Genomic DNA, 27,812 nt, shown 5'->3' with positions numbered 1-27,812 from the left:
CCTTGCTGCTCTGGGACTGCCCAAGTCAGCACCATGGACAGAGCGCCCTCTGTGGGGACAGTGGCAACCTGCAGTCCCGAAGCTTGGCAGCCCCATTGGAAACCACCTTAGCAAATGGAAGGGGAGTCTTATAGAGGGAAGCAGAGCTGTGCGCCATTAGTCCCTCTTGAGAGGGACCTGCCATCTCCTGACAACAGGGACCTCCAGTATGGAGACATTCTGCCCTGTGCTGTGCTCTCTCCTATTCTACAGAGAAAACGCCTCTGTCCAGCTGGTCCCTTTTTGTCATTCTGAGCTGCATCACTGCTGGACATTAAGAGCCAAAAGCCTATCATTTCAGCTACGGGTTGTCAACAGCTTTCTAACTTGTGAACTCCATGCTAAGTACTCACCATCATTGATGGGTTTGGGTATTGGTTTATGAATATTCATAGGGGGCTTGTATGATGTAGATGCTGTTTGAGGATTTAAGAATAGATCAGGGAACAAATTAAACCCTCCAACTTCCAAGGTCCCTTTCTCCCACCTCCATCCCTTTCTCCCTCTTCCTCTCCCTCATACACACATACACCCCTCATTCCATCATCTGAGGCTGGCAGGTCCACAAACCTTCTAGTTCCAGCACCTCCCACCACCTCAGGGAGCTCACTCCCCTCAGTCTCGGCTCTTTTTCTCTATCTTAAGCCACTTATTCTCCACGGACCCCTCCCCTCCACATCCACAGCACTCTCACCCTCACAAAAGAAAATGCCCTCCCTGACTTGCCTCCTCCTGCAGCCCCCCCTCCTATGCCCCCTTCTGTTCACAGCAGAGGTTCAGAAGGGTGGACTTGCTGCCCCCTTTCCCATGTCCCACTGATCCCTCAGTCTCTAGGGTCCATTGTCTGGTCCCATCAGCCCCATGGTAACTGGAGATCTCTGGGCACCAAATTGCACAGGCGCTTCTCTGCTCTCCTGTCTGAATCAAATAACGTCATCATCTTTCTGCCCCAAACCTGGTCTTCTTGTTTGATGCCTCCAGAGGCAGCAGGCACCACCACCCATTTAGCCCAAGCCAGTAACTTGAAAGTCAGCCTGGATGTCATCTGCTCTCTCCCACCTGTTCCCTTCTCTGTCCTCTCATCTGTGAATTCCTCTTATCTAATGTATCTTAAATAGCTCTGTCCTTTACCTACCATGGGCTTCCCTGGTGGCTCAGATAATTAAGAATCTGTCTGCAATGCAGGAGACCTAGGTTCAATCCCTGGGTCAGGGAGATAACCCTGGAGAATGGAATCACAGCCCACTCCAGTACTCTTACCTGGAGAATTGCATCGACGGAGGAGCCTGGTGGGCTACAGTCCATGGGGTCACAAAGAGTCAGACACAACTGAGTGACTAACATTTTCACTTTTACCTTCCCTGTACATGCCCCTGTCTGTAATTAGGACCTTCATAAGTCTCAGCTGATCCTGAAATCTCCTTGTTCATCTCTGCTTCAGGTCTTGGCCCCTCCCACCTTCTTCTCTATGTTGTCACTGAGCACCTTTCTAGGATTGTCGTTTGACCCCCAATGCATTATCGTGCTAAGGCTGCCCTCACTTGTTCTGGGTGACCTGACTTGTGCATGCCTCTCCAGCCTCATCTCTCCCCACCCCCTGACGCCTCACACATCCTCTACAAGCCTCCCAGGGATCAGTGTTTGACAAAGATCACATTCAATGACAAGATCATTGTTTAATGCCGTGAGGCAAGCTCCCCAAATTGAGAGCAGTGACCCTCTGGTAGGGACCACCAGTCAAACTTAATAAATAGGTCAAGAGGGTTTCTCTGGTGGTCTGGCAGTTAAGAATTCGCCTTGCAGTGCAGGGGACACTGGTTCGTTTGATCCCTGGTCCGGGAAGTCCCAACACGCCACAGGGCAGCTAAGCCCATGTGCCTAGAGACTGCTCTGCAACAAGAGAAGCCACCACAATGAGAAGCCGTGCACTGCAACTGGGGAGTAGCCCCTACTTGCCACCGCTGGAGAAAGCCCACACACGGCAACAAAGACCCAGAACAACCAAGCACAATTACGAAAAAAAAGAAATAGTTCAAGAAAAGATAGAAGGAAAAATATGCCTACTCACCCAAAGAAGTTGCTCTGTCCTTTTTCGTTTTGTTTTGTTTTGTTTTTGACTACGAGACAGGTGGGATCTCATCTCTGATCAGGGATTGAACCCATGGTGCCTCCATTGGAAGCACAGAATCTTTACCACTGGACTGCCAGGGAAGTCCCCTTCTTTTTTTCTTTTTTTTTTTTTTTAATGGAGTTGAGTTTGTGCTCAGGATAATTCCTCCATGTCTGGGTGTTCCTTTTATTGTGTATTCTCCAGCCAAGTGTTCTTGGAGCTCTGGTCATCGACCCTGTTTGTAGGAAAATAAATAGAAATTAGATGTGTCTCTTCAAACCTAGAGTTTCACAAACAATAAACTAAAGTGAGCTACAGAGAAGAAAAAGAAAAGAGAGGAGATGCCAGGAAGCTGTCATCTGGGAGGGGGGACATTATAGCCGAGTTCACGACCTGCCTGTTGGTGTCTTTCCGGGCTGATTAAGACAGCAAGTGCTGGTTCCTGTCACTCGCAGCAACGACGATGGTGTGGACCTAAAAGGAGGTGTCTGCTAATCAGAACTCGCTAGATCTCAACTGGGTGTCCCAGTTAGGATTCTCAGCGCTGTTGAAATTCTCAACATCAGAGATACTTGGCTGCAGAAACTCACAGCAGTATTAATTATCCTTCTCATTACTATCGCTCCTTTTTGCTACCAAAACCCAGCTTTCCAAATGTGACATTTGTGTTCATTACGAAATGAAATCATTGGGCCATTTAATTAACACTTGCCGTAAATAGTCAGTGATTCCCAAGTGCCAAGTGGGGATGTGAGAGGGAAGAGGAGGAGCGAGGGGGCCTGTAGGAGCCCCTAGCTGATGTCATCCTGCAGAGTGGTGTTCAGTCTGCCGCCACCTGAGGCTTCTACAGGTTAAGGGGACCAGACTCCCCGAAGGCTCCAGAGCCTTGAGTATTGAATACACTCAGACATGTACTAGCGTAGCACATACATATTCCTACTTCAGACCATCTGATAAAATATCCTCAGACTAGCATCATCTGGGTCAGGTTGCGTGTGGCATCAGTCATGGTACTGAGCCAGGTTTGCTTGTGGCCCAGAGCCCTGTTTCCTTTGACTCAAAAAGAAGCCCTGTGATTCAGTCCTACTGGGAATTCCCTGGCAGTCCAGTGGTTAGGACTTGGTGCTTTCACTGCCCGGGGCCTAGGTTCAGTGCCTGGTCAGGGAACTAAGATGTCACAAGCTGCACAGCATGGGAGAATAAAGAAAAAGATTCAGCCCTATTAAATGTGCTGAAGAACCTGTTTTAGGTTTTTTGAAAAAATATTTATTTGGCTGCATTGGGTCTTAGTTGCAGCACGTGGGATCTTTGTTATGGCATGTGGGTTTCTCTGGTTGTGGTTCACTGGCTTAGTTGCCCCAAAGCATGTGGGATCTTAGGTTTCCAACCAGGGGTTAAACCTGCATCCCCTGCATTGGAAGGCAGATTCTTAATCTCCAAACCACCAGGGAAGTTCCCATGAAGAACCTGTTTTAGAGTGTAGGCCTTATTATTATTCAGGTACTTGGGGCCAACAGATAAGGAAATGACTAACATTGAAAAGAGAGACTGCTAGTTGATTCCCAAGAGGAGAGGGTTCCCAGCAGAGTAAAGCACCTGGGGAAGCCCCAGGCTCAGCCAGGAAGCAGAGGGAGTGAGATACCTGTGGGCAAGAGCCGTTACTGTGGTTTCTGCAGGAGTAGATCAGGCGCGGTAAGCAGGCTTAGGACTGGCTAGTTTGAATAACTTCAGCAGCCTCTGGGGGTATGTGGACTCTCCCAATTTATCCAGTTCTTGGCTCTGAGATAATTAAGGTGAATAGCAGCCTGGAGTGTGAAATTCCCCTGGGGCAGGCGAGGAAAGGGGTTGTAGGCATTGGATTGCCCACAGGGTAAGCAAGACCCCAGATGTCAAGGCATCCAGACCCCTCGGTTAATACAGAATCAGACTTGGAATCATCCACACAGACCCTCTGGAATGTTTTTTGTGAACCCGCTCTAACCCTGACAGTCCGCACTGGTAGGTAAGGAAGTGCAACATCGCCATCTAGTGCCTCGAAGGAGGACCTTTTACAAAGTTCTCAGGAAAAACCAAAAGAGCAGATAAGTGTTAATCGCTCAGCTGTGCCGGACTCTGCCACCCCGTGGACTGTAGCTTGCCAGGCTTCTCTGTCCATGGGATTTCCCAGGCAAGAATACTGGAATGGGTAGCCATTCCCTTCTCCAGGGGATCTTCCCACCCCAGGGATCAAACCCAGGTCTCCTGCATTGCAGGCAGATTCTTTACCATCTGAGCCACCAGGAAAGCCCAAAAGAACAGAACTGGGATCTCCACTTTGGGCAGACACTGTCAACCTTCCCCATTTCCCTAGAAGTTCTCTCCGAGCGTGTGCTGGGCCTTGGCGTGGGATTGAGATGTCCGAGGTCTGTTTCCCTCTGGGCACTTTTGACTCACCAGCTCCCTAGCACAGATGGAAAGTCCAGGATGAATTAAATATCCAGGATTACAGAACAATAATATGACAGCCCTGGAACTCACCGGGTTTCCCAGGCTGTTTCTTGGTGATAAAGGTTAACAGGAAACTGCTTTCCAGTTTTTGTCAAAGAGAAGTGATTTTTTTCCCCCTCCACCTCAGAATATAGTTATTTCCTCCACCTTCCTGTCTCTTGTGAAGCCAGAGAACAAATGCTACCTCAAAAGGCATAAAATTTGCCCTCTCATTTCAGTTTCTCACTATTAGAGAGCTGGGGAGGGAATTGTAATGTTTTTGCTTAATATGCTGTTGAAGAAAAAATTGGGAGGGGGTGGGACAGAATGTCTTCACTCCTTAATTGTCAAGTATTAAAATGAATGGGATCGAGACATAAGGCATTGTTTTGAAAATCAAGTTATTTCAGACCCAACAGCTTTAGGTTCATAATTATTACAGAACTAAGGTCACATCACTGGCAAATTCCAGAAGCCTCTGCTGTTCTCCTGGCTCTAGGATTCAAAGTCATCAGCATATCTCTGTGAACAGCTTTGCATGTTCACACTGAGAGAAGGGGTAGAGGGGCAGGGGCTGGGTGTGGAGTGTAAGGACCCCTAATCATTATAAATGGTCTGGGAAATCATTTTTTTTTCTCCCTCCCACATGTCTTTGTCACTCATTTCACTGTCCAATAAGAACTCCCAACAGTGGTGTATGGAGAGGAGAACAGTTGAAAATCAGACCTTTTCACTCATAGAAACTTACATGTTATATATACAGTAGAATACTATTCAGCCATAAAAAGGACAAAATAATGCCATTTGCAGCAATATGGATGAAACTAGAGATTATCATACTATGTGAAGTAACTCAGAAAAAGGAAGACAAGGGCCATATGATATCACTTTTAAGTGAAATCTAAGCTGTGACACAAAAGGAGCTCATCTGTGGAACAGAAACAGACTCACAAGACATAGAGGACAGACTTGTGGCTGCCAAGGGGGAGGCAGGAAGGGAGAGGGATGGACTGGGACCTGGGGTTTGGTACCCTGCCAGACTCCTCTGTCCACGGAATCCTCCAGACTCCTCTGTCCATGGAATTCTCCAGGCAAGAATGCTGGAGTAGGGTTTCCCTGGTGGCTCAGTGGTAAAGAATCTGCCTGCCAGTGTAGGAGGCATGGGTTCGACCCCGGATCTGGGAAGATCCCTTATGCTGCAGAGTAACTAAGCCAGTGCACCACAGCTGCTGAGCCTGTGCAGCGCTCAGGAGCCGCAACTGCTGAGCCTATGTGGTGCAGCACCTACTGAAGCTCTCGCACCCCAGAGCCCGTGCTCCAAACAAGAGACGCCAGTGCAATGAGAAGCTTGCGTGCTGCAACTAGAGAGTTGCCCCTGCTCTTGCAACTAGAGAAAAATTCATGCAGCAGCGAAGACCCAGCACAGCCAAAAATTAAAAAAATATATATATATATCTAAAAAAAGGAATGCTGGAGTGGGTAGCCATTCCCTTCTCCAGGGCATCTTCCCAACCCAGGGATCAAACCTGGGTCTCCTGCATTATAGGTAGATTCTTCACTGTCTGAGCTACCAGGGTACCCCAGATACAAATTGTTACATTTAGCATGGATAAACAGCAAGGTCCTACTATATAGCACAGGGAACTATATTCGATATCCTGTGATAAGCCATAATGGAAAATAATAAGAATATAAAAAAAAAATTTTTTTTAATTGTACATGTTGGTGCCAGGTCCTGGATTAGTGCTGGGAATGCAAAAATGAATGAGATTGGGTCCCAGCCCTTAAGGAGTCAGCAGCCTAGTGAGAAGGCATCTCAGGGAACAGGGAATCACAGGACCAGGGGCCACACAATAAGCAGAGGGTGTCACAGGAGCCCAGGAGAGATCCTCTGTGGGGACGGTCCGCAGAGTCAGTGAAAACATGTCATGACTGAGCAAGGCGGGAGAGAGCAGGAGTGAGCTGGGATCTGCAGCAGGATTGTTCTGGGGTGAGAGGAATAGTTTGGACACAGGTATAGAGGCAGAATTGATTTGTAATAGGCCGCCTTTGCAGGTCTCTGGGCTTCCCTGGTAGCTCAGCTGGTAAAGAATCCACCTGCAATGCAGGAGACCCCAGGTCGATTCCTGGGCTGGGGACATCCCCTGGAGGAGGACATGGCAACCCACTCCAGTGTTCTTGCCTAGAGAATCCCATGGGCAGAGGAGCCTGACAGGCTACAGTCCATGTGGTCGCAGAGTCAGACACACTGAGCAAGTAAGCACAGTACAGCAAGTCTCCCAGCTAATCTGGCTTTGCTCTCCCCAACCCACTGCCCCAAAACCCGTCCTGAGCCTTTGTCACCCTCCCCTCCCCCACCTGCCTTCCTTTCCCTTCCCTTCCATCTGTCTGCCTTCTTTCCTTCTGATTTTGCTATTCTGACTACCCATCGCCAAGAACCTTTTACAAGGGATGGAGACTTTTAAATGACATCACATTTAACTTGCAGTCAGTTCTCCATATGCATGGATCAGATGTAAAACCCTGATATGTACTGACTGTAGTGCACCATTTTATATCAGAGACTTGAGCATCCAAGGGATACCCTTGGGGAGGGGGTCCTGGAACCAATCCCCTGCCAATACAGAGAGACAACTGTGTTTTGCTTTGAGAAGTAGAATTTGCTACCGCATTTCAAGTCTTTGTTATTAGGAGAGTGAAAGGGGCGCAGCTTCCCAGTTTCTCTGAGACTGCTGCAGACGCTTTATGGAGACCTTCATGACCTAAAACGCTTGGTCCAAAAGCAGGAGGCAAGTGCTTTGTATTTTCAGTAGGGGAAAGGGGTAATCAGCCAGCCTGTTCATTCCCAGGCTTCACACAAATGAAGATGGTATTGTAATTTCCAGAAATTTTGTAGACCTTTCATGATGGTAATTGTAGGACTAATATCTGTGGATTGAAAATATCTACTAATATCTAAAGTTACTCTGGAGTTACTCACAAATTTAACTGAATCTGTGTTGTATTCATCACAACAGCCTCTGTGCATATCTGTGAAATGGTCAAAGATGTTGTCTACTTAGCTGTAGACCAGAGGTTGCAAAGTGGGATGCCGTGGCCTTACCCTAGCCTACACATGTTGTTTGCCTTATGCAGTGTTGGTGTGTTGGTTTTGCTGTGTTTATTGTTTACTCTCGAAGTCATGTCCGACTCTTTTGCAGCCCCGTGGACTGTAGACCGTCACCTCCTCTGTCCATAGAATTCTCCAGGCAAGAATACTGGAGTGGGTTGCCATTTCCTTCTTCAGTAGATTTTCCCGGCCCAGGGATCTGCATGCAGGCAGATTCTTTACCACCAGGAAGCTCTTAATCTGAATTAGGTTCCAGTATTTGAAAGCAGCAAATATTTTAGGTGGGGAACTGCTGATGGCGTGCAGGTGTCTTTTATAGTCTGGCAAGCAGAAGCCCAGCATGACTTGTCCTGAATCACACAGCCCTGGGCGCAGATTACGGGGCTCTTTGCTCCCTCCCCGTGACTCCTTCCATCACATCTTAATGCTGTTCTGAAAGACCACATACTTGCTTTTTTCTCATTTCGCCTTCCACTCCCTCTTGGTGCCTCCAGTTTCCACAAAGCAGGTGCCCCCAGTTTCCACGAGGCAGGTACCCAGTTTCCATGAGGCCCCCCCAGGAGTTGTCACCCCTCACTCAGAGCCTCCTCCCCTCCAAGGCTCTGCATGCCAATCATTTCCTTCTCCCTGTCATCCCAGCTCCCTCAGTACAGCTGATCCTGAGACAAGTACAAGTGCCTTATCTAATTAGGGAATTGAATAAACTCCAGAATCAACTTATAAAGACTTATTGAATGCAAACTTAAATAATTTCAGCATGTGTCATCTTGAAAAAAACCCCATAAGCTTCATCTGCATAAGAATCTGATTTTCATTTGGCTTCATGTTTATGAATATCACAGTGTTAAGAACACCGGCCCCAGCCTTCTGGATGTGGAGATGTCAAACCCCACCTTGCTGTCTTCAGAAGATCTGTCATAACCATTTCAAAGAAAAATAAGGCCTTTTATTCGACTAAGCAAAAGAAATTATCTTTTAAAACTCCAACTTACCAGTGATTAGGACAGAAAGTAATGTAATAGAAACAAGTGACATTGTAAAAAAAAAAACTGGGAACAGGTAAGGAAAATAGAAGTAAATGGTCAAGTTCAAGTTTACTCCTGGAGGCTGACGGCGAACCTGTCTCCTAGCTATGGGAAGGGCTGTCAATCTTGATGGTCCTAATCCACTATAATAAAACTTGAAAAGCACTAAGGAAGTGATGACTTTTTGTTTCGTTCCTGTTGGGCTGGAAGTCCTCATCCTGCAGTCAGATCATGTAACTCAGACAACTTCATTTTCTGCCTCATCGGTCAGTGTGTCTGTGGTTCATTGGCAGCTCTTCTCTTGCAGGTTCTATATCGAGAGCATCTCATACCTGAAGGACAATGCCACCATCGAGCTTTTCTTCCTGAATGCCAAGTCCTGTATCTACAAGGTAAGAACTACTTCTTCCTGTTTGGAGTTTTCTGTTGAAATCTGAAAGTCTCCTTTGTAGCTGAGAATCCCAGCTTGCTGCCCCTATTGTGATGCTATTGATTAGTAGAAAGTGTGTTAGTCACTCAGTCGTGTCCGACTCTATGAACTGTAGCCCCCACAGGCTCCTCTGTCCAGTAGATTCTCCAGGCGAGAATATTGGAGTGGGTTGCCATTCCCGTCTCTAGGGGATCTTCCTGACCCAGGGGTTGAACTCCGGTCTCCTGCATTGCAACTACTACTTCTATTGGTTAGTAGAAGTAATTTCTAAATTAATGGCTATAAATAAATGGCTATAAACTCCAAGGAGCTAAAGCTGTCGAGTGTTTATAACGTGACTCCTTCCAATCCTGTAACTATGTTAGGCTCCTTGGAGGTGTTTCTTAACTTGATTTTAGGTGTCTCCTTAATTTGGCAGCTGTGACCTAAAAGGGGAAACCCAGACTAGTGTGACCAATGCACTAGGTCTCATGAGTACAAATGAGCCTCTTTAACCAAATGCATGTATGTTTGATCATTTTTGGATATTCTGGAAGTATCTCTCAAAAGGATGCTATTGGTACTGTGGGTGGGACAACTTTTTAAATTTATTTATTGAAGTCTAGCTGATTTAGTGGAGGACGGGGAAGCCTGGCGTACTGTAGTTCATGGGGTTGCAAAGAGTCGGACATGACTTAGTGACTGGAAAAGAACAAGAAGTTGATTTACAGTGTTTTTGCTGTACAGCAAAGTGAGTCATTTATACATATATTCATTCTTTTTTGCATTCTTTCCCACTGCGGTTTATCCTGGGATATGGCATATCATTCCCTGCACTGTTCAGTAGGGGGCCTTCTTTATCCATTCTGCATATAGTAGTTTGCATCTGCTAATCCCAGGCTCCCAATCCATCCCTCCCCAGCCCACCCCAACCCTCTTATCAACCACTGTTCTCTATGGCACTGGGACATTTTTTAACTGTGATAGAATTTACCATGGTAACCACTGATAAGTGTATGTTAATACTTAACAGGTATCACATGTTTGCCTGTTGTGCAACCACCATTACCATCTATCCAGAGAACTCCTCCTCTTACTAAGCTGAAACTCTGTATCCCTTAAACAGTAATTCCCTATTCCCCACACCCCCAGACCCAGGCAACTTCCATTCTACTTTCTATTTCTCTGTATTTGATTAGTCTGGGTCCCTCATATAAGGGGACTCCTGCAATATCTGACCTTCTGTGCTGGGTTTATTTTACTTAGCGCATTGTCCCCAAGCTTCATCCGTATTGTATCATGTGTCAGAATTTCCTTCCTTTTGACAGCTGATATTCCATCGTATGCATTTTCCACCTTTTGTTTGTTCATCCGTCCTTCAGTGGATACTTGCATGACTTTCACTTTCCGGTTGTTAGGAGTAATGGTGCTATGAACGTTGTTGTTGTTCAGTCACTCAGTCGGCTCCAACTCTGCAACCCCACAGACTGCAGCATGCCAGGCTTCCCTGTCCTTCACTATCTCCTGGAGTTTGCCCAAACTCACATCCATTGAGTCAACGATGCCATCCAACCATCTCATCATCTGTCACCCCCTTCTCCTCTTGCCCTCAGTCTTTCCCAGCATCAGGATCTTTTCCAGTATGTCTTCCTATCAGGTGGCCAAAGTATTAGAGCTTCAGCTTCAGCAGCAGTCCTTCCAGTGAATATTCAGGGTTGATTCCCTTTAGGATTGATTGGCTGGTGTGATCTCCTTGCTGTCCAAGGGACTCAGGAGTCTTCTCCAACTCCACAAGTCGAGAGCATCAATTCTTCAACCTTCTTTAAGGTTCAGCTCTCACATCCGTATGTGACTACTCGAAGAACATAGGTTTATAAGTATCTATTCATATCCCTGCTTTCAGTTGTTTGGGGTGAATACCCAGAAGTGGAATTGCTCAATCATGTGGTAATTCTGTTTTTCAGTTTTTTAGGATCTGCCTGACTGCTTTCCATAAAGACTGTATCATTTTATATTTCCACCAACAGCACATAAAGATTCCAAATTTGCACATCCTCACCAACACTCACCATTTTCTGGGTTTTCAAAAATAAACCAGCATCCTAGTGGTGTTAGATGATCTCTCCTTGTGGCTTTGATTTGCATTTCCCTGATGATGAGCGATGTTGAGCATCGTTTCATGTGCTCCCTGGCCATTTGTACATCTTCTTTAGGGCCACGTCTCTTCATGGGACAGTTCTTAATTGAGTGGGACAGTCTCTTGCATCCAATTTCCCATATTTTTGTAGTGTTTCCTTTCACTGGATAACCCAAAATGCCCACAGAAAATTCCGAGGACACTCCGTCCTGGGGTTGAGAACCGTACCTGGGGCAATGTATTTAAAGTAGAAACCCGCTCTGCACCTGCCGACAAACCTCCTTCTATCTCACGAGTGCAGCCTTAGGCCAGCTCATCAGCGGCCGGGGAGAGGGGCTGCTGACAGCTGCTCCCGTGGCAGCGTGGCTGGCTTGGCCCTGAGTGCCCTCTGTAAGTTATGTGGCTGAAACTTTGCACCATCTCTGAAGTGAATAGTCTTCTTTATCCTAGCTTTCTCTGTGAGGCAGCTGAAACACAGGGTGGTTATGAGAGCCACCAGGGTTGCATATCTACTGAATGGCTGACGCTGGCAGCCTGACTCAGGATCGCAGAGCTCAGCCTCTGGGCTGCACTGTGCCCTTGCAGTCAAACCCTCCACAGAGAACTTCAAAGCCAGGTACACCTGTTGTGACATAGTCAATGGCTGTGTTCAAAGGAGTTCCCATCCTGCTGTCTGTACTTTTCCTGCTTAACTAAACTCAGCTTTGAGGGACTGCAGCAACCCACCACACACTGAAGCACGCACAAGACTTGAAATGGTCTATCAGCCATCACTTTTCCTTCTAGAAAGATTTCAGCACCTCACTGCACAAAATAGTTCCACCAAATGCAAGTGTTCAGAATCCTGGAGGCTATGGTAGTGATCAAATTCAATCTGTGAAAGAACCTTGCTCCGTGACGGTTGCTGAACCAGGACTTAACCTGAGCTCAAGCGCAGGGCACTCTGACTAGAGTGTTTGGGGATTTTGCTAAATGGCAGCACAAAGACGCTAACTGTCACTCTAGGGATTTGTGGTTTTCTTTATCTCTCTAAACCTCATTTTCTCATCATAAAGTGAAAATAATACCAGCCTTACTTACCTCATAGGTAGCAAGTGTCTGGTGGGCTTTGCTTAATCCATGTGAGAGCACTTTGAAAGAAATAAGCAGTGAGGACTGTCCACAAGGGGGCAGACTTGGGCAGTAAATGCTTAGAAAGTTGCTGCTGGGGTGAGATGGCTGTCAACCCTGGCAAGTGAAAAGTTGCCCCCAGATTGTTCGTATCCAGGCCCCTAGGTTAAGGGAGCAGACGTGGTTTCTCCCAGAGTTGTTCAGTTCAGTCTAGTAACAGATGCTGAGCTGAAGGTGACACTTCGGTGTTTCTAAATCATGATCACAGAGGTCTCTGGGATTAATGGGAAATAAAAAAGAAATCCCCAGAAGTGCCCCTCTAGAGCCCCTGCTCTCTCTTCTCAGCATCTGTCCTGGAGCGTAGTGAGTCCTGCCAGTGAGCCGGAGATGGCTTTTCTGATGGTGATAAAGGAGACAGAATCATGTCACAAGGCCACCTGTCTCTCATCATCAAAAATAATATTTTTATTTGCATAATTGACACTCAGAGTATATAGAATTTTTCTTTTAATTTTATTGGAGTATAGTTGCAATGCTGTGTTATTTTCAGGTGTACAGCAAAATGATTCAGTTATATATATATTCGTGGAGAAGGCAATGGCACCCCACTCCAGTACTCTTGCCTGGAAAATCCCATGGGCGGAGGAGCCTGGAAGGCTGGAGTCCAGGGGGTCGCTAAGAGTCGGACACGACTGAGCGACTTCACTTTCACTTTTCACTTTCATGCATTGGAGAAGGAAATGGCAACCCACTCCAGTGTTCTTGCCTGGAGAATCCCAGGGACGGGGGAGCCTGGTGAGCTGCCGTCTATGGGGTCGCACAGAGTCGGACACAACTGAAGTGACACAGCAGCAGCAGCAGCATATATTTATTCTTTTTTTTTTTAGGTTCTTTTCTCATATAGGTTATCCCAGAATGTTGAGTCGAGTTCCCTGTGCTATACAGTAGGTCCTTGTTGGTCACCTGTCTTATATATAGTAGTGATTGTTGTTGTTCAGTTGCTCGGTCATGTCAGATTCTTTGCAACCCAATTAACTGCAGCATACCAGGCTCCCCTTCACTATCTCCCAGAGTTTGCTCAAACTCATGTCCATTGAGTCGGTGATGCCATCCAACCATCTCATCCTCTGTCGCCCCCTTCTTCTCCTGCCCTCAATCTTTCCCAGCACCAGAGTCTTTTCCAGTGAGTTGGCTCTTTACATAAGGAGGCCAAAGTATTGGAGCTTCAGCATCAGTCCTTCCAATGAATATTCAGGCTTTATCTCCGTGCATAACAGTGTGTGTATGTTTTATCCCAAGCTCCTGATTTATCCCTCCGCCACCACCTTTCCTCTTTGGTAACCATAAGTGTGTTTTCTATATCTTTAAGTCTGTTTCGGTTTTGTAAATAAGTTCACTTGTTTCATTTAAACATTTCTTTCACATATATTACGTTATGTGAGACTCAGGAGTGAGATGGAATCATCAAGTTTACTGAGGGAGGAAAGTGGTGCTGGAAAGACTTAGTAAGTTAGTCAAAGACAAGGAACCTGAAGTAGTGGGACAGGCTTGGCACCACTGTAAATATGTAAAGATGGTGGGAGGCTCTGGAGCAGAGTGACTGTGATTAGGGATTTGGATTTCTGGGTTCCCTTCCTACCTCTGCATCTTAGCAACTGCGATAAATGTGGACACCTTCCGTGATGTCTCCAAACTTCATTTTCCTCTTCAGTTGAACAAGAATATTAAAAAAAAAACAAACCCACCCAACCAGCTTCTTGGGAAGATTAAGCGAGATAGATGTGAAGGTGGCCAGCACCCCACCAGGCACCTTATTAGTTCCCATTGAGGTAGAATTGCTCACTTGGAATCAGATCCAAGTTCATCTTGGCTGCAGTCTTCTGTGCAGTCCGCACTGCCCTCTGGCGACTTGAGGGGCCCAAGAGCAGGGCCAGACACATCACTGGTGGGTGATGCTGATACTGGCCGACCCAGCACCCTCCCTGTGGCTTGGGAAGCAATTCCTACAATGTACTAGAATGGAAATCTACGTTGTTCAGATACAATAAGCTGTTCATTCCCGCTTCCTCCAACTTATTTCATTCACTTCTTTTAAAAAATGATTATTATTTTTTAAAATATTTATTTGTTTATTTGGCTGGGCCAGATCTTAGTTGCAGATTGTGGGATCTAGTTCCCTGATGAGGGATTGAACCAGGGCCTCCTGCATTGGGAGCACAGACTCTTAGCCCCTGGACCATCAGGGAAGTCTTTCATCCACTTTTAACACATTTCTGTTCATCTAAGTAATATATGATATAGTTTAAAAGTCAAGAGGCTGTTAATGAAAAAGAGCCCACCCCCAACCACTTCCAACAATTTTTAGCTCTTTCTTCTTGTATTTGCCTCTCTCTGCTTCTAAATAATTGGAACAGGGTCTTATTCCTTGATTTATTCATTTTTTATATAGGTGAGGACTGAGGTCTCCTATGCACCCACCCACACTTTCACCTTCCCATTTCTCCCAGTGTGGTGATAACCACAATCCTAGGCAAAAGGCTTACTCATCAGCATACCATTGTTATGACTAACCCAAGTAGCATCCTAGGGTTGCGATTCCTTTTTAGACAACCAGTTATTTTACCTAAAGGTAATAACCATTTTGCCGTTACTTGCTTTAGTTTCTATGCATCCATCTTTTTTTCCCCAAAGCTCCTACAGATTTTCAAATGTCTACCGACGTTAATTTCCATACACATCGGGTAATTCATCTGTTCCTCTCTTTGGCTGGGTTTTTGTTGCCTTTGTTGTTCTTCCTGGGACCTCCCTTTTGGAGTGCTCTGACCTTCTGCTTCTGTGTGAACGTAGCCTCATTTGCAGCCCTCAGCCCAGGATGTCCCCGTTCCTGTCCCATCTCTCCTTCACCCCAACTCTGGAGTAGGTACTTTGCTTCCTGGGTCCCGAGTCTTCCTGTGTTTTTGCACTTTTGTAAAACTGGAGAACGTCCTGCAGTGATCCAGGGAAAATGTATAAGGGAAGTAAAATGTTCGGGTCCTTGCACACCTGAAAAAGTCTTCGTTTTACCTTGACATCTGATTTCATAGTTTCACTGGCTGTGAAAATATAGAATACCGCTCTCAGTATATCACAGGTGTTGCCTCAGAGTCTTCAAGAGTTGCTCTGGGGAGGTCTGTGTCTGGACACTGTAAGTGGACTACCCCCACCATGACCTCCATGGGCTCTGTTAGGATTTCCTTCTTTACCCCTTTATCTGAAATTGCAGGATGGTGTGCCTTGGTAAATCCTCTGTGTTGTGTAGACAGACACTTTTAGTCCGAGGTTCGTATTCCTCTTCATTTCTGGCAGGTTTTTTGTATTGTTTCTTGTATGATGTTTCTCTGTTTCCTCTCTGCCCTCCTTCTGGAGCCCCCGTTAATCAGAGGCTGGGCACGACCTCCTGCTTTGACATCTCGTTTCTCCTATTTTCCTTCTTTGTCATTTTGTTCTACTTTCTGGAAGATTTTCCTCAATGTTATCTTTAATCTCCTCTATTGACTTTTTAACCTTTGCTATCATGCTTTGAATTTCTCAGACTTCCTTCATATTAACTGATTTTTCTTTCAGTTCAGTTCAGTCACTCAGTCGTGTCTGACTCTTTGCAACCCCATGAATTGCAGCACGCCAGGCCTCCCTTGTCCATCACCAACTCCCGGAGTTCACTCAGACTCACGTCCATCGAGTCCTTGATGCCATCCAGCCATCTCATCCTCGGTCATCCCCTTCTCCTCCTGCCCGCAATCCCTCCCAGCATCAGAGTCTCTTCCAATGAGTCAGCTCTTTGCATGAGGTGGCCAAAGTACTGGAGCTTCAGCTTTAGCATCATTCCTTCCAAAGAAATCCCAGGGTTGATCTCCTTCAGAATGGACTGGTTGGATCTCCTTGCAGTCCAAGGGACTCTCAAGAGTCTTCTCCAACACCACAGTTCAAAAGCATCAATTCTTCGGCGCTCAGCCTTCTTCACAGTCCAACTCTCACATCCATACATGACCGCAGGAAAAACCATAGCCTTGACTAGACGGACCTTAGTCGGCAAAGTAATGTCTCTGCTTTTGAATATACTATCTAGGTTGGTCATAACTTTTTTTCCAAGGAGTAAGCGTCTTTTATTTTCATGGCTGCAGTTACCATCTGCAGTGATTTTGGAGCCCCCAAAAATAAAGTCTGACACTGTTTCTACTGTTTCCCCATCTATTTCCCATGAAGTGATGGGACCAGATGCCATGATCTTCGTTTTCTGAATGTTGAGCTTTAAGCCAACTTTTTCGCTCTCCTCTTTCACTTTCATCAAGAGGATTTTTAGCTCCTCTTCACTTTCTACCATAAGGGTGGTGTCATCTGCATATCTGAGGTTATTGATATTTCTCCCGGCAGATACATATTATCCTATTATTGTCTTTGAACCAAATATCCTCTTATCTCTCCAGTAATATTAATTATCATGCATGTTCTGTGTCTTTTCAGTTCTTTTTGTTTCCTGTTGATTTATTTTGGTCTCTGTCTTTTATGTGGGCTTCCCAGGAGGTGCAAGTGGTAAAGAACCTGCCTGCCAATGCAGGAGACGTAAGAGACACCAGTTTGATCCCTGGGTCAGGAACATCCCCTGAAGGAGGGCATGACAACCCAGTCCAGTATTCTTGCCTGGAGAATCCCTTGGACAGAGGAGCCTGGCAGGCTACAGTCCATGCGATTGCAAAGAGTCAGACGTGACTGAAGTGATAGAGCGAGCATGCACTCTGCCTTTTATGTAGGGGGCTTTCCATCCATAACTAAGAGTGAGACACCCAAAGCTCCCAGTGTCCAGGTGGGTCCCTGTGTCTGTGTCCCGTGGCGAGCTTGTTCTTTCTACAGGAACCCCAAGTATCAGCGCTTGGGGTCTTTTCTCGTGACTCTTCCTTGCCTTACTTTGCTCCTGGGATGTCAGCTCCCACTTTAGCATTTGGAGGAGGGAGTGGCCTCCACTGGGGTGTAGACCTCCTTTTAATCCCTGATCTCTCTGCCTACTTCATCCCAGCTTCCTATGTATCATCCTCTCCAGAGAACCAACCTCTGATCTCTTCCACAGCACAAAAGTGAGGAAAGGTGTTTTGTTTATTTATCTTGTCCTTTTCCCCAAGCCACTAATGCCAGCTCCCGCCCTCCACTCTTCCTTCACCAGGAGGCAGAAAACATAACTACAGTGGATCCTCTCTCACTTCTCCTTTCTTTTCAGTCCCCCTATTTTCTACCAAAAGAGCAGGAAGTAACAGTCATAATCTGTCCAACATGCAGAACGTTAGAATCTGGTCAGCAGCGACCAGGGCTGGGAGTATTGCCTTTGAGTGGAGCAGGAGGAGGTTTAGAAGGGGGTCACTGGTGCCCCATGTGGCCATTTTGCTCCAACAGCATGTCTGCTGTTTTTCAGCTTGGTTGAGTTTCAGGTGGGTGATGGAAAGGAAATTCATGGCCAAGGGATGGATAAAGCTCATTCAGAAATGTGTGTCTGGTTCCTAGGAAAGCTCACATGGGAAGTGGGCCTGGGATGATGTGTTTTTCCTGGGAAGCGACACAGGAAACCAGAGCTCCTCCCGCCAGGCTTTCCATCTGGCCGTCTCTCTCCTGGGATGTGGCTTCCTCCGTCAACTGGAAAGGCCCATCAGTTAGTCCGGCCAGGGGACAGTGGACTTGTCATGCTAGAGGGAGCGATGGGGTGGACATGGACTCTAATCCCAGCACTTTCCCCACCTTCAGGATGGAATCCTGTCTACTCGGAATTCTCCACTGGCAGAGTGATATTGCTGTCAAAAATCAGTTGCCACAATCATTTTCAAAAGCTTTGCAAAACAGCAATTTCTAGGCCATAAAATGTCAAGTGTTTTTTTCAGTTTTTAGGAAGAAGGATTCCCTTAGATGATAGGTCTTAAAGTTATAAGGAAATAAAGAACTCTGCAGTCCAGCTTCCAGTCGTCTTCAGTGGCATACCTTCCAAGAGACAAGAAGAGAGGCTCACTTGCTGAAGGACCTTACACTGCTGTTCAGTCCCTCAGAGGAGTTATCTGATCCTCAGATGACTTAAATTGGGTGAAGTAAGGGACTGGTCAAGATGACTAGCTGCCTTGTTTGAATATCACATTTAAACTGAAGGAGATGACCATCCACTCTTTAAATAAATCCATCACATTTAAATGCTTGATCTCAAAATGTATCTTGTCAAATATTATAACCAAAGAGGCAGGACCCCTGGTCACCATCTGAGGATGCACAGAAATATGTCTTGTTGGGTTGGAGAAAAAGTTGGCACTAGCATTTTCTAAGTAAATTTTGATAATCAGCTTCTTTTGACGTATCACTGAACCAGGTGCATAGTCAGTGCTCAATAAATTGTTTCCAGTCCCAGAGAATTAGCAAGTTTGGAGCCTACATGTCTCCATTGAGAAGAGTGTGTCAGGAAAAAAAAAAAAAAAAAAGCTTAAAATCCCTCCGTTGTGCTGGGGGTCTTGTCCAGCCTCCTGGACTGAGATGTCCCCACTGAACTGAGAATATCACATACGATTAAAGTTTGAACAGTCATCCCTGGTCCTTATTTGCTACTTGAATCTAAGTACCATCTTCTTGCTGAAATTGAAATAAGCAGTCTTTAGCCAAGATCTTCCAGGAGGTTTGCTAATGAGCAGATGATATCCCTTCTGAAGATGAGAGAAACAAAAGCCCAGAATCAGGTCCCACAGGACAAAGGAACCAATGTAAGCATTCATCTCAGACTCACAGAATCCCAGTCCTTATCTCTTAGATGGACGCATGCCAGCTTGGTGTGTGCGCTCACATGACAGAGGGGAAGGGAAAGAAGACAGAGAGGGACTTCCGTCCTCAGCTCTCTAGAAACAAACGCACCCAGACCCATCATCTGTGCTGTGCCCATGACCTCCACAGGAGAGATTCCTCAGGATCATGAAATGCAGTGTGTGCCGTGGACACTGAGAGAAATCCCGGGCCACCAAGTGCGAGTGCCCCAGACAGACATGAAGTGACTTGACTGATGAAAACCTGGCAAAGGGCTCGGAAAGAGGAATTGTGCAAGACCACATCAGTCTCATCCTGCACCCCAGCCCCTCACTGCCTGGGGGTACCTTCCTGTAGCCACTACAGGTTGTGCAATGAGATGGGCAGTCACCGGGCACAGCAAGGCTGAATGTGGGTGTGAGGACCCACTGGGATGATATACACAGTGACGAATATACAGACACGTGTAGACACACACTTGCACAAAGCTTCCCACCTCTTTTTTTTTTTTAAGTCTTATTAAAGATTCCAATAAATTCTAAAACATAAATGCAAAAAAAAAAAAAAAAAAAAAAAACCAGTGAACAGAACAGAGATTCTGTGGAGTTCAGATGATCAGTAAAGACCAGGGAACAAAAATAATAATAACACAGACTTGGTCTTTGTGGTGGGTCTTAGAGTCCAAATCGCCTGTACAGGCCCACCTCACCAGACTCAGCACAGCGCTTGAAATTGTTCTCCTGGGAGCTCCTGGAGGCCCAGTGGTCAGGCCTCCCTTGCTCCCAGTGCCATAGGTTTGATCCCTGGTCAGGGAACTGAGTTCCCACAAGTCACAAGGCATGGCCAAGGAAGGGAGGAATGAAGAAAGAAAGAAAAGAAAAGAAAGTGTTCTCATTCTACTGATGAGAAGACTGAAACTCAGCGAGGTCCAGTGATGCATTTATTCAAAGTCCCAAAGTAGAAAGTGTCTTAAAGAGGATGGCAGGAAACCATCTTCTTCAGGCGTTTTGTGGGTGCAAAGAAAGATGGTTATTACAACGGATGATTTACTAGGAAAACGGCTGGACAGCCCAGCAGGTTGTTTCGCTTGAGCTTTACAAAGGTCGTCCTCGTGGAAATCTCCTCAACCTACCATGTGGTTGCTCATCATCTTTTCTGTTATAATTCTCTCATGAATCTTCCATGAAAGCTGGAATTTCTCTCATTCCTGACCATGGAGGAATGCTTTTTGTTAAGATTCTCAGTTGAGTCTGAAGACCACCACTAAGGTCCCCGGAGCAAGGCAATCGTGACGAGTTCCTCCGGCTTTTAGGACTTTTGGAGAAGGTCCATAACACCTGCCACTTGGGGGTCTCATGGGGCTCTTTCTTTGGAACACTTGGAGACCCTTAAAGTAGAAATCTTTCTGAGAATATTGTTAACTCTGAGACTGCTGATAAATGACCTCCAAGCCTCTTCCTTTAGCAACTTAATTACCTGGGATAAAACCTTGTGGAGTGGGAGAAAGTGGCACCATCTTCCCAGCCCTGTCTGAACCTACGCACACACACACCCCTGCAGAATCACATTTTGTCTTTCCATACCATGTATCAAAAGATCAGAGAAAGCAGCATGCGTTATTCAGTGGAAAGTGAAACAGTGCTTCCCTGGTGGCTCAGGGGTAAAGAATCCCCTGCCAACATAGCAGACACAGGATTCAGTCCCTGGGTTGGGAAAATCCTCTGGAGGAGGAAATGGCTACCCACTCCAGTATTCTTGGCTAGGAAATTCCATGGCAGAGGAGCCTGGCGGGCTACAGTCCATGGATCGCAGAGTTGGACACAATCAGACACAATTTAGCAACTAAAAAACGACACAGTAAATCAGATGTCCAGAGGACATGTGAACCCCGTGACATCACTTTCCCTCCTATCAGCATCTCCCTCTTACCAGTGAATCTCAAAAGAAAACGAATCCATGCCCTCCAGACCATCTTGGATTCCCAAGGAAGACTCTAGCTCAGCAAACAGCCCTGCTCTGCAGAGCCCCCCACCCCAATGGCTCTCGGGGCCCTGGGGACGCAGAGGAGTGTCACATGTTCAGCCCGTGGGTGGTGCCAAATGGGAAAGCACCCGTACCCCTTCCTTAAAGGGCCTTCTGCTCCCTATCCTTCTCTGATTCGTCCTCCGTCAAAGGAAAACCCAGCGCCCCAGGAAAGCACAAGGTTTTTGCAGGTGCTCTTTGTGGCCTTCTTCAGTTAATCTGCTCTGCTTGAGCAGAAACACTTGAAAGAGGCCACCTGTGTTCAAGAGAAGCCAGATAAGGGAAAGGTGGAAGGCGGAGTCGTCTCTCGAATGTTCTGTGGGAAGTGGACACCTGGAAACATTTATCCACTCCTCCCCATGGGGACTCCGCTCTTGGGGTTCGAGGCACAGTGGGAAATGTGTGATGTGGGCAGGAAGCCTAGAGCTCTGCTCCATCTCAGGGGAACTTTAAAGGTAACAGTCACCTGGGAGGGCCAGGGATGCAAAGGGCGTAAGGTTTCCTCCTTTGTAAACCTTGTGTTGTAAACAGACCTCAGGGAATTGGGCAGAGACTGCAAAGTAGGAAAGAATTTTCTTCCCAGTTGGAGGATCTCTTCCCCTGGCCCCCGTTCCCCATTCCTAGATCTCTGAACTGACTCCTCTGAGGACAGACAATGCCGTGATTTTTTTTGTTTGTTTTTAAGATTTTTTTTTTTTTTTGGCTGTGCTGGGTCTTCGTTGCTGCACCCAGGCTTTCTCTAGTTGCAGCAATCATGGCCTACTCTTTGTTGTGGTGCACAGGCTTCTTATTATGGTGTCTTCTCTTGTTGTGGAGAACGGGCTCTAGGGTGCGTGGGCTTCTGTAGTTGTGGCGCACGGGCTTAGTTGCTCCATAACAGTGGAATCTTCCTGGACCAGGATGGAACCAATGTCCCCTGCATTGATAGGCGGATTCTTAACTACTAGATTATCAGGGAAGCCTAATGCTGAGATTCTTGAACTCAATATTAAATAGAAACAGTGAGAAGGAATACTGCAGCTCTCTTTCCCATCAGATTTTACAAAAGTGGGGGATGTCTGCACCACCTTATTTTTCAATTCTTTTTACTCTTACTGATCACGTTCTGACTCTCAGTGTTTTTAATATCTTCACTGGGAGGTGGTCAAGGACAGAGAAGGTGGAAACTCACCCCATTTAGAGTTGCTAGTTTTCATTTATCCTAAGGACACATGCAGTTGGTAAGAAAAGATTCATATAAATCAGGCCAGTGTTTAAATGGGCATCTTAGGTAGCTTGACTCTGAAAAGTGGTACATCATGATTAATGTTGCCCCATGACTAGGGGATGGCAGTTCCCCCCAGAACTGCAGAATGGACTGTGCAAAACCAAATCGATTAGAAAATGACCACCGTCCACCCTCCCCACTTTTGTCCCCTCCCCAAAAGTGTGGATGTTTTCCTTTAGCAGATGAGTCGAGTAATGAACCAAAAATCGTGTGCACATGTTCCAGGGCTGTTGCTGATGGTTGGTTTTGAGTCGGCCTCTCCTGGGATGTTAACTATTGGCCACTGTTGACCAGCGCCTACAACCTCGGTGTAAACGTTTGACAGAGCACACATACCGATACACCGGCAAGCGACTTCAGGAAGTCGATTGGTGGGAATGGAAAAGCATATCGTGCGAGTAGAAGCAATCCATTGTGGAAACCCTGGACAGTGTTTCTGTTAAATCATTTGTCCACTGTTAAATGATTTACATTCAGATGGGACCTGGTAATCCCAGGCCTGCAATTCCAGGCATTCCTCCACACTCCAGCACTGACAGTCTGTATCAATTACAGTGGCCGTAAAGCTCCTGTAGCTGGTTAAGCATAAAGAATTATTGTCCCCGATCCATCCACGTCTCTCTTAGCTCGCACTCCAAGGTGGTTTGGTAGCAAACGTTATTATCCATCTCTGAAATTCCTCAACCTGAAGGAGCCTGCAGGATATCCTTCCCTCTAAAGATATAGGTGTGCTTCAGTGCATTGTTTTGAAATACAGGGGCAAGTCCTGGACCACACAAAAATCATTAGCAAATCCATGAATCAGAATTTGGTTTATAATTCAGAGAAAAGTAACTAGTTTTGGTTGTGCTGGGTCTTCATTGCTGCGCAGAGGCTCGCTCTAGTTGCAGCAAGCAGGGCTACCCTCTAGCTGCGGTGGCTTCCCTTATTGCGGAGCACCGGCTCTGGGGTGCAGGCTCCAGCAGCTGTGGCGCACAGGCTTGGTTGCCCTGCAGCATGTGAGATCTTCCCAGGCCAGGTTCCGAACCTGTGTCCCCTGCACTGACAGATGCATTCTTAACCACTAGACCACCGTCAGGGAAGTCCTGAGAGAAACGGTTCTAAACTTTCTGCAGTGAGCGAATAGCCCGTATTTGTTCTGACATCATGGTAGTCAACAGCTACCTTGAAGTACTGAGTACATGAAGAAATGTGTCTCATAAAACTGGGAAACTGCATTTTTAACTTTATGTAACTTTAAAGAGTCATAATTCCATCATAACCTTTTCTGTAGCAAAGTCTTACTACTGGTTCTGAAGTAGAGTTTACAAAGAAAAATGCATGTGGTGATCAAGTAACCGTAATCCATCAATTAATCAGACTGACGGATTTGTAAAAAGCTGGAGACTGATCCATTCCTTAATTTCTCACGAAGACCTAGAGATGAAGCCCCGGAAGTGACTGTGTAGACACAGGACCACTGGAGCTCTTATAAGAGCTGTAGAAATGATGTCAGGGGGCGTTTGGGTCCAAGTAATTCAGAAAAGACGTTCTATGGGTGTTTGAGATTCTGGGTAACATCTCAGATAACAAAGATCTCTCCTCTTTCGGGGGAGATGATAAAGAAATCGTTGTTAAAGTACCAAACTTATCTTACTTGGTTTTCCTTTCAGGAGCTGATTGATGTTGACAGTGAAGTAGTGTTTGAATTGGCCTCGTATATTTTACAGGTAAGTTGTTTCCCTCCATCTTTGTATTCCAGGGCCATACACAGAAGATATAGGAATAAGACACCTCATGTATGGCAGTTGCTATAGCCACGCAGGAAAGAGCTATTAGGGAAACTACACCATAGCAATAAACAGTGTCTTCTCTATTCTCTGTTCTTGTCCAAAATTTTAAGACAGTATCTCTCTGCAAGGGAAAATTGTGTGTATAACCTGACATTGGGAAACTGAGATCATCTGGTGACCCTCTTTTCTTCAGGTCACTGGAGAAAGCCAAGTAAAAAAAGCTAGAATTTAATTGCCAGGAGAAGCACTGTCATGAAAGACGAGGAAAATACCTTTAAGCTTGTGCGGAAAAAGAGGGATCACTGAATATTAGCCACAAGGGCAAGATCAGAAACACTGGCAGAATGAACTGAAATGATGTCATTAACTTTTTCCTTCAGCAAAGATTTATTGAGCAACTACTGTGCTCCAGGCATTATGCTGGATTCATTACAGACTCCATGGTCCCTTCCCCCAGAAGCCCACAGTACAAGACAGAACAGCAAGTACCACAAGACACACAGTGCTACCCAGACACATGTCCAGGTTCAGAATCTTTACAGTGGAAAAAGTTAGATCAGGGCTTAGAAGTGGAAACTTACCTTTTCATTATGAATTGCTTTCTTTGTATAGAACTTTCTAAAGTTCGTCTCCTATTCAGGTGGTAAATGCATGCATCCTTCCTTAATTATATTCTGGTAGCTGACAGGATGAAATAGCAGTCAGTTGGAATGATTCAGTAGAGGAGTTCATGATTCTACAGTGCATTTTAAAATCTGTAACACGAATCAGAATGAGTCACTGACGTTGAATTTTCTTCTTCTACAGGAGGCAAAGGGAGATTTTTCTAGGTGAGTTTCCCTAAGTGTTTTGGCTTAAAAATGTATTCTGTTGCATCTGTATGAAAAGAAACTATTCTGTTATTCTTCATAGGAGGACAGTTTATTAATATTATATATTAATGATGAAATCCAGTTCCAGACTTGTCAGTGGAAAAATTACATCAAGCAGAGAAGATGTAGTAATAGCAGGAGAATATCCTGTACCAAATGAAAGTTACTAGGGATTTCCCTTGTGGTCCAGCGGTCGAGACTAGTGAGGGTGTGGGTTTGATCCCTAGTTAGGGAACTAAGATCCAGCATGCCACATGGTATGACCAAAAATGGAAAGAAAAGAAAATGAAAGTTGCTAAAGGGCTGCCATTAGACTTGTTTTCCCCTCTTTTAGTTCCAACCCTGAACAGACACCTTCCTTTTCTGGGCATTACATTAAGGAGAGAACAAAAACAGACTTAACCATGGGGAAAACTGTGCCCAGCTTTAATAACTCTATAGACCCGCAAGCTTCGTTCTCAATCTTTCATTTCATTAAGCATGACCCATTGGCTAGCAGGGCTATATTGCCAGTCTCTCCTGATCTTTAGTGGAGTCAGGTAGGGGGTGTTCATCATCCACCAACAGAGCTGTCTGCTCGAAAACAGATACCATTCCTGGGATTCTGTTTTACTAGACATTCCTGAGGGAAGTCTCCAGAACAGCCCATTCTTTAGAATTGAGGCCTAGAGACATAAAGATTAACCTCATATACAGGAAAACAGCATCAGGGCATAGGATTTTGGCCCATTGAAAGGAAATTAACAAAAGTGGTATGAAAAACATGGATCCCTACTTCTTCTCCAGTAAAGAACTTGGATGTTTTCTCGTGCTTTGGGGAATCTGATCCGTAAATGTAACCTAACCTACTTCGCTTGGTGTCTACCTCTACTTGTCCAGCTTTGTCAAGTTCATGCTGACTAGGTTTTCAGCTCTTCGCTGCCTTCCCTCTACTCCCCGTGCGTTTCTAAGGCTTTCTGACAAAGGCAGAGGCATATGTTCTCATTCAGACATCTTAGCAAAAGCAAGACAGTTCTTTTACAATGTAAAACAAGGGTCAGTAAGCATTTTCTGTAAAGGGCCAGCCAGTGCACACGTGGGTTTTGCAGGCCACCCAGTCTCTGTTGCAGTTAATCACTTCTCCCTTTCTAAGTGCAGAGCAGCCAGAGACAGTAGGTAGTCAGATGAGTATGTCGGTATTCCAATAAAACTTTATTTATGCACTCAGAAATTTGAATGTCATATACATTTTCATGTACCGCAAAATAATCTTTTGACTTTTTTCCCAACCTTTTAAGATATTTTTCTTAAGATTTTTCCCCCCAACCAGTCTTAGTTCACAGGCCACATAAAAACAAGCAGGGGGCTGGATCTGGCCAGTGGGTTGCAGTGGGCTGACCCCTGTTCCTAAAATATAGTCCCTTCAGCTCAATTTGATTATTTGTAGAAGGAGACCTCCAGGCCCCTTTTATTTAGGTTTCCCAAGTTCTTGCTATGAAACAGAGGTAGTCCATTTTTTTTGGACAAAGGTTTATTTATAGCCTTAGCAGGAGACCTTGGACATTGTAGGTGGTCGATAACCATTGACCAAATGGGTTGAGGGAAACATTTTCAGGATTTAGAAACTATACTTTGTTCTGTTTTTATTTGTTAGTTTTTTATGTCCTTCATTGCATTTGAGGCTCTTGATAAGTGCAGGTTCATATCTATTGAAAAAGGGCTCAGGAGTCCCATGAAAAACGGTTTAATAACCACAGATCTAATGACCTCCATCGTCTGGTCTACTTACTCTGAAGGTACTTTTACCCCCCTTTTCTTTCACCGGCTCTGAACTCTGCTGTAAATATTGTTTATTTTTGAGAGTCCCCTGACAGGATGGAATGTGAGCCAGGAACAGCATCATCTGGCCCCACAGATCCTGGGAACGTGGGGCCACAAGGGGTGACCAGCGGTGAGGGGGGCAGGCCTGGCCTCCAGTAACTTATGGCCCCCTCATGAGCTTCTGGAATGCCAGCTTGTTGGCTGCAGAGAAACAAAGGACCCTGGTTTGACTTCATTTGTCAAAGTGTTCATCGAAGTTTGTTTGTAGCAGCAGCTGTCTGGAGTGAGAAATAGCTGTCAAGGGAGGGGAGAGGTCAGACACCTTATCTAAAAGGTCATTTTATCTCCCAGCATAAAAGTCACATCATGGAAGATAGGATTCCCTGATAAACACTGTTCTCCATAGGGGTCCACAGTTAGTATGTTTGAGTGGCCTGGAGTTTGGAACCAGAGAAAAAATTCAAAATTCCTTGTTGGTGTGTTCCATCCATATCTGGGAAAATCCCCATAACACTGAAGTGGACCCCATTTGATATGGTGGCTGAACATCAGGTGTTTTAGATGTTCCCGTCTCAGAATTTAGTATTGGAGAATGTGGTTTTTGCTCTATTAATAATGAATGCCAGATTCTACATTCTTAATTGTGTTTAATTGAATAGCTTTGACTTATGTGCATGCTCAGTTACTCAGTTGTGTCTGACTCTTTGTGATTCCATGGACTGTAGCCTGCCAGGCTCCTCTGTACGTGGGATATTACAGGCAAGAATACTGGGGAGGGTTGCCATTTTCTCCTCCATGGGATCATCCTGACCCAGGGATCGAAACCATGTTTCTTGCATCTCCTGCATTGGCAGGTGGATTCTTTACCACTGAGCCACC

General features: G+C 45.7%; 1 protein-coding gene across 1 annotated transcript in view; it reads left to right on the top strand.

The window, feature by feature from the left end:
* The window catches only part of FRMD4A (FERM domain containing 4A), a 324,865-nt gene that overhangs the window by 176,645 nt on the left and 120,408 nt on the right, over positions 1–27,812 (top strand). The window contains exons 5-7 of the mRNA XM_018057129.1: positions 9,057–9,141; positions 24,142–24,198; positions 25,069–25,091. Of these exons, the coding sequence (XP_017912618.1) occupies positions 9,057–9,141; positions 24,142–24,198; positions 25,069–25,091 (165 nt within the window). The remainder of the gene's footprint in view (positions 1–9,056; positions 9,142–24,141; positions 24,199–25,068; positions 25,092–27,812) is intronic.

The sequence above is a fragment of the Capra hircus genome, chromosome 13, assembly GCF_001704415.2.
Source record: "Capra hircus breed San Clemente chromosome 13, ASM170441v1, whole genome shotgun sequence".
NCBI lineage: Eukaryota > Metazoa > Chordata > Mammalia > Artiodactyla > Bovidae > Capra > Capra hircus.
The sequence above is the reverse complement of the archived record's forward strand: the minus strand, read 5'-3'. Positions and strand labels throughout refer to the sequence as shown.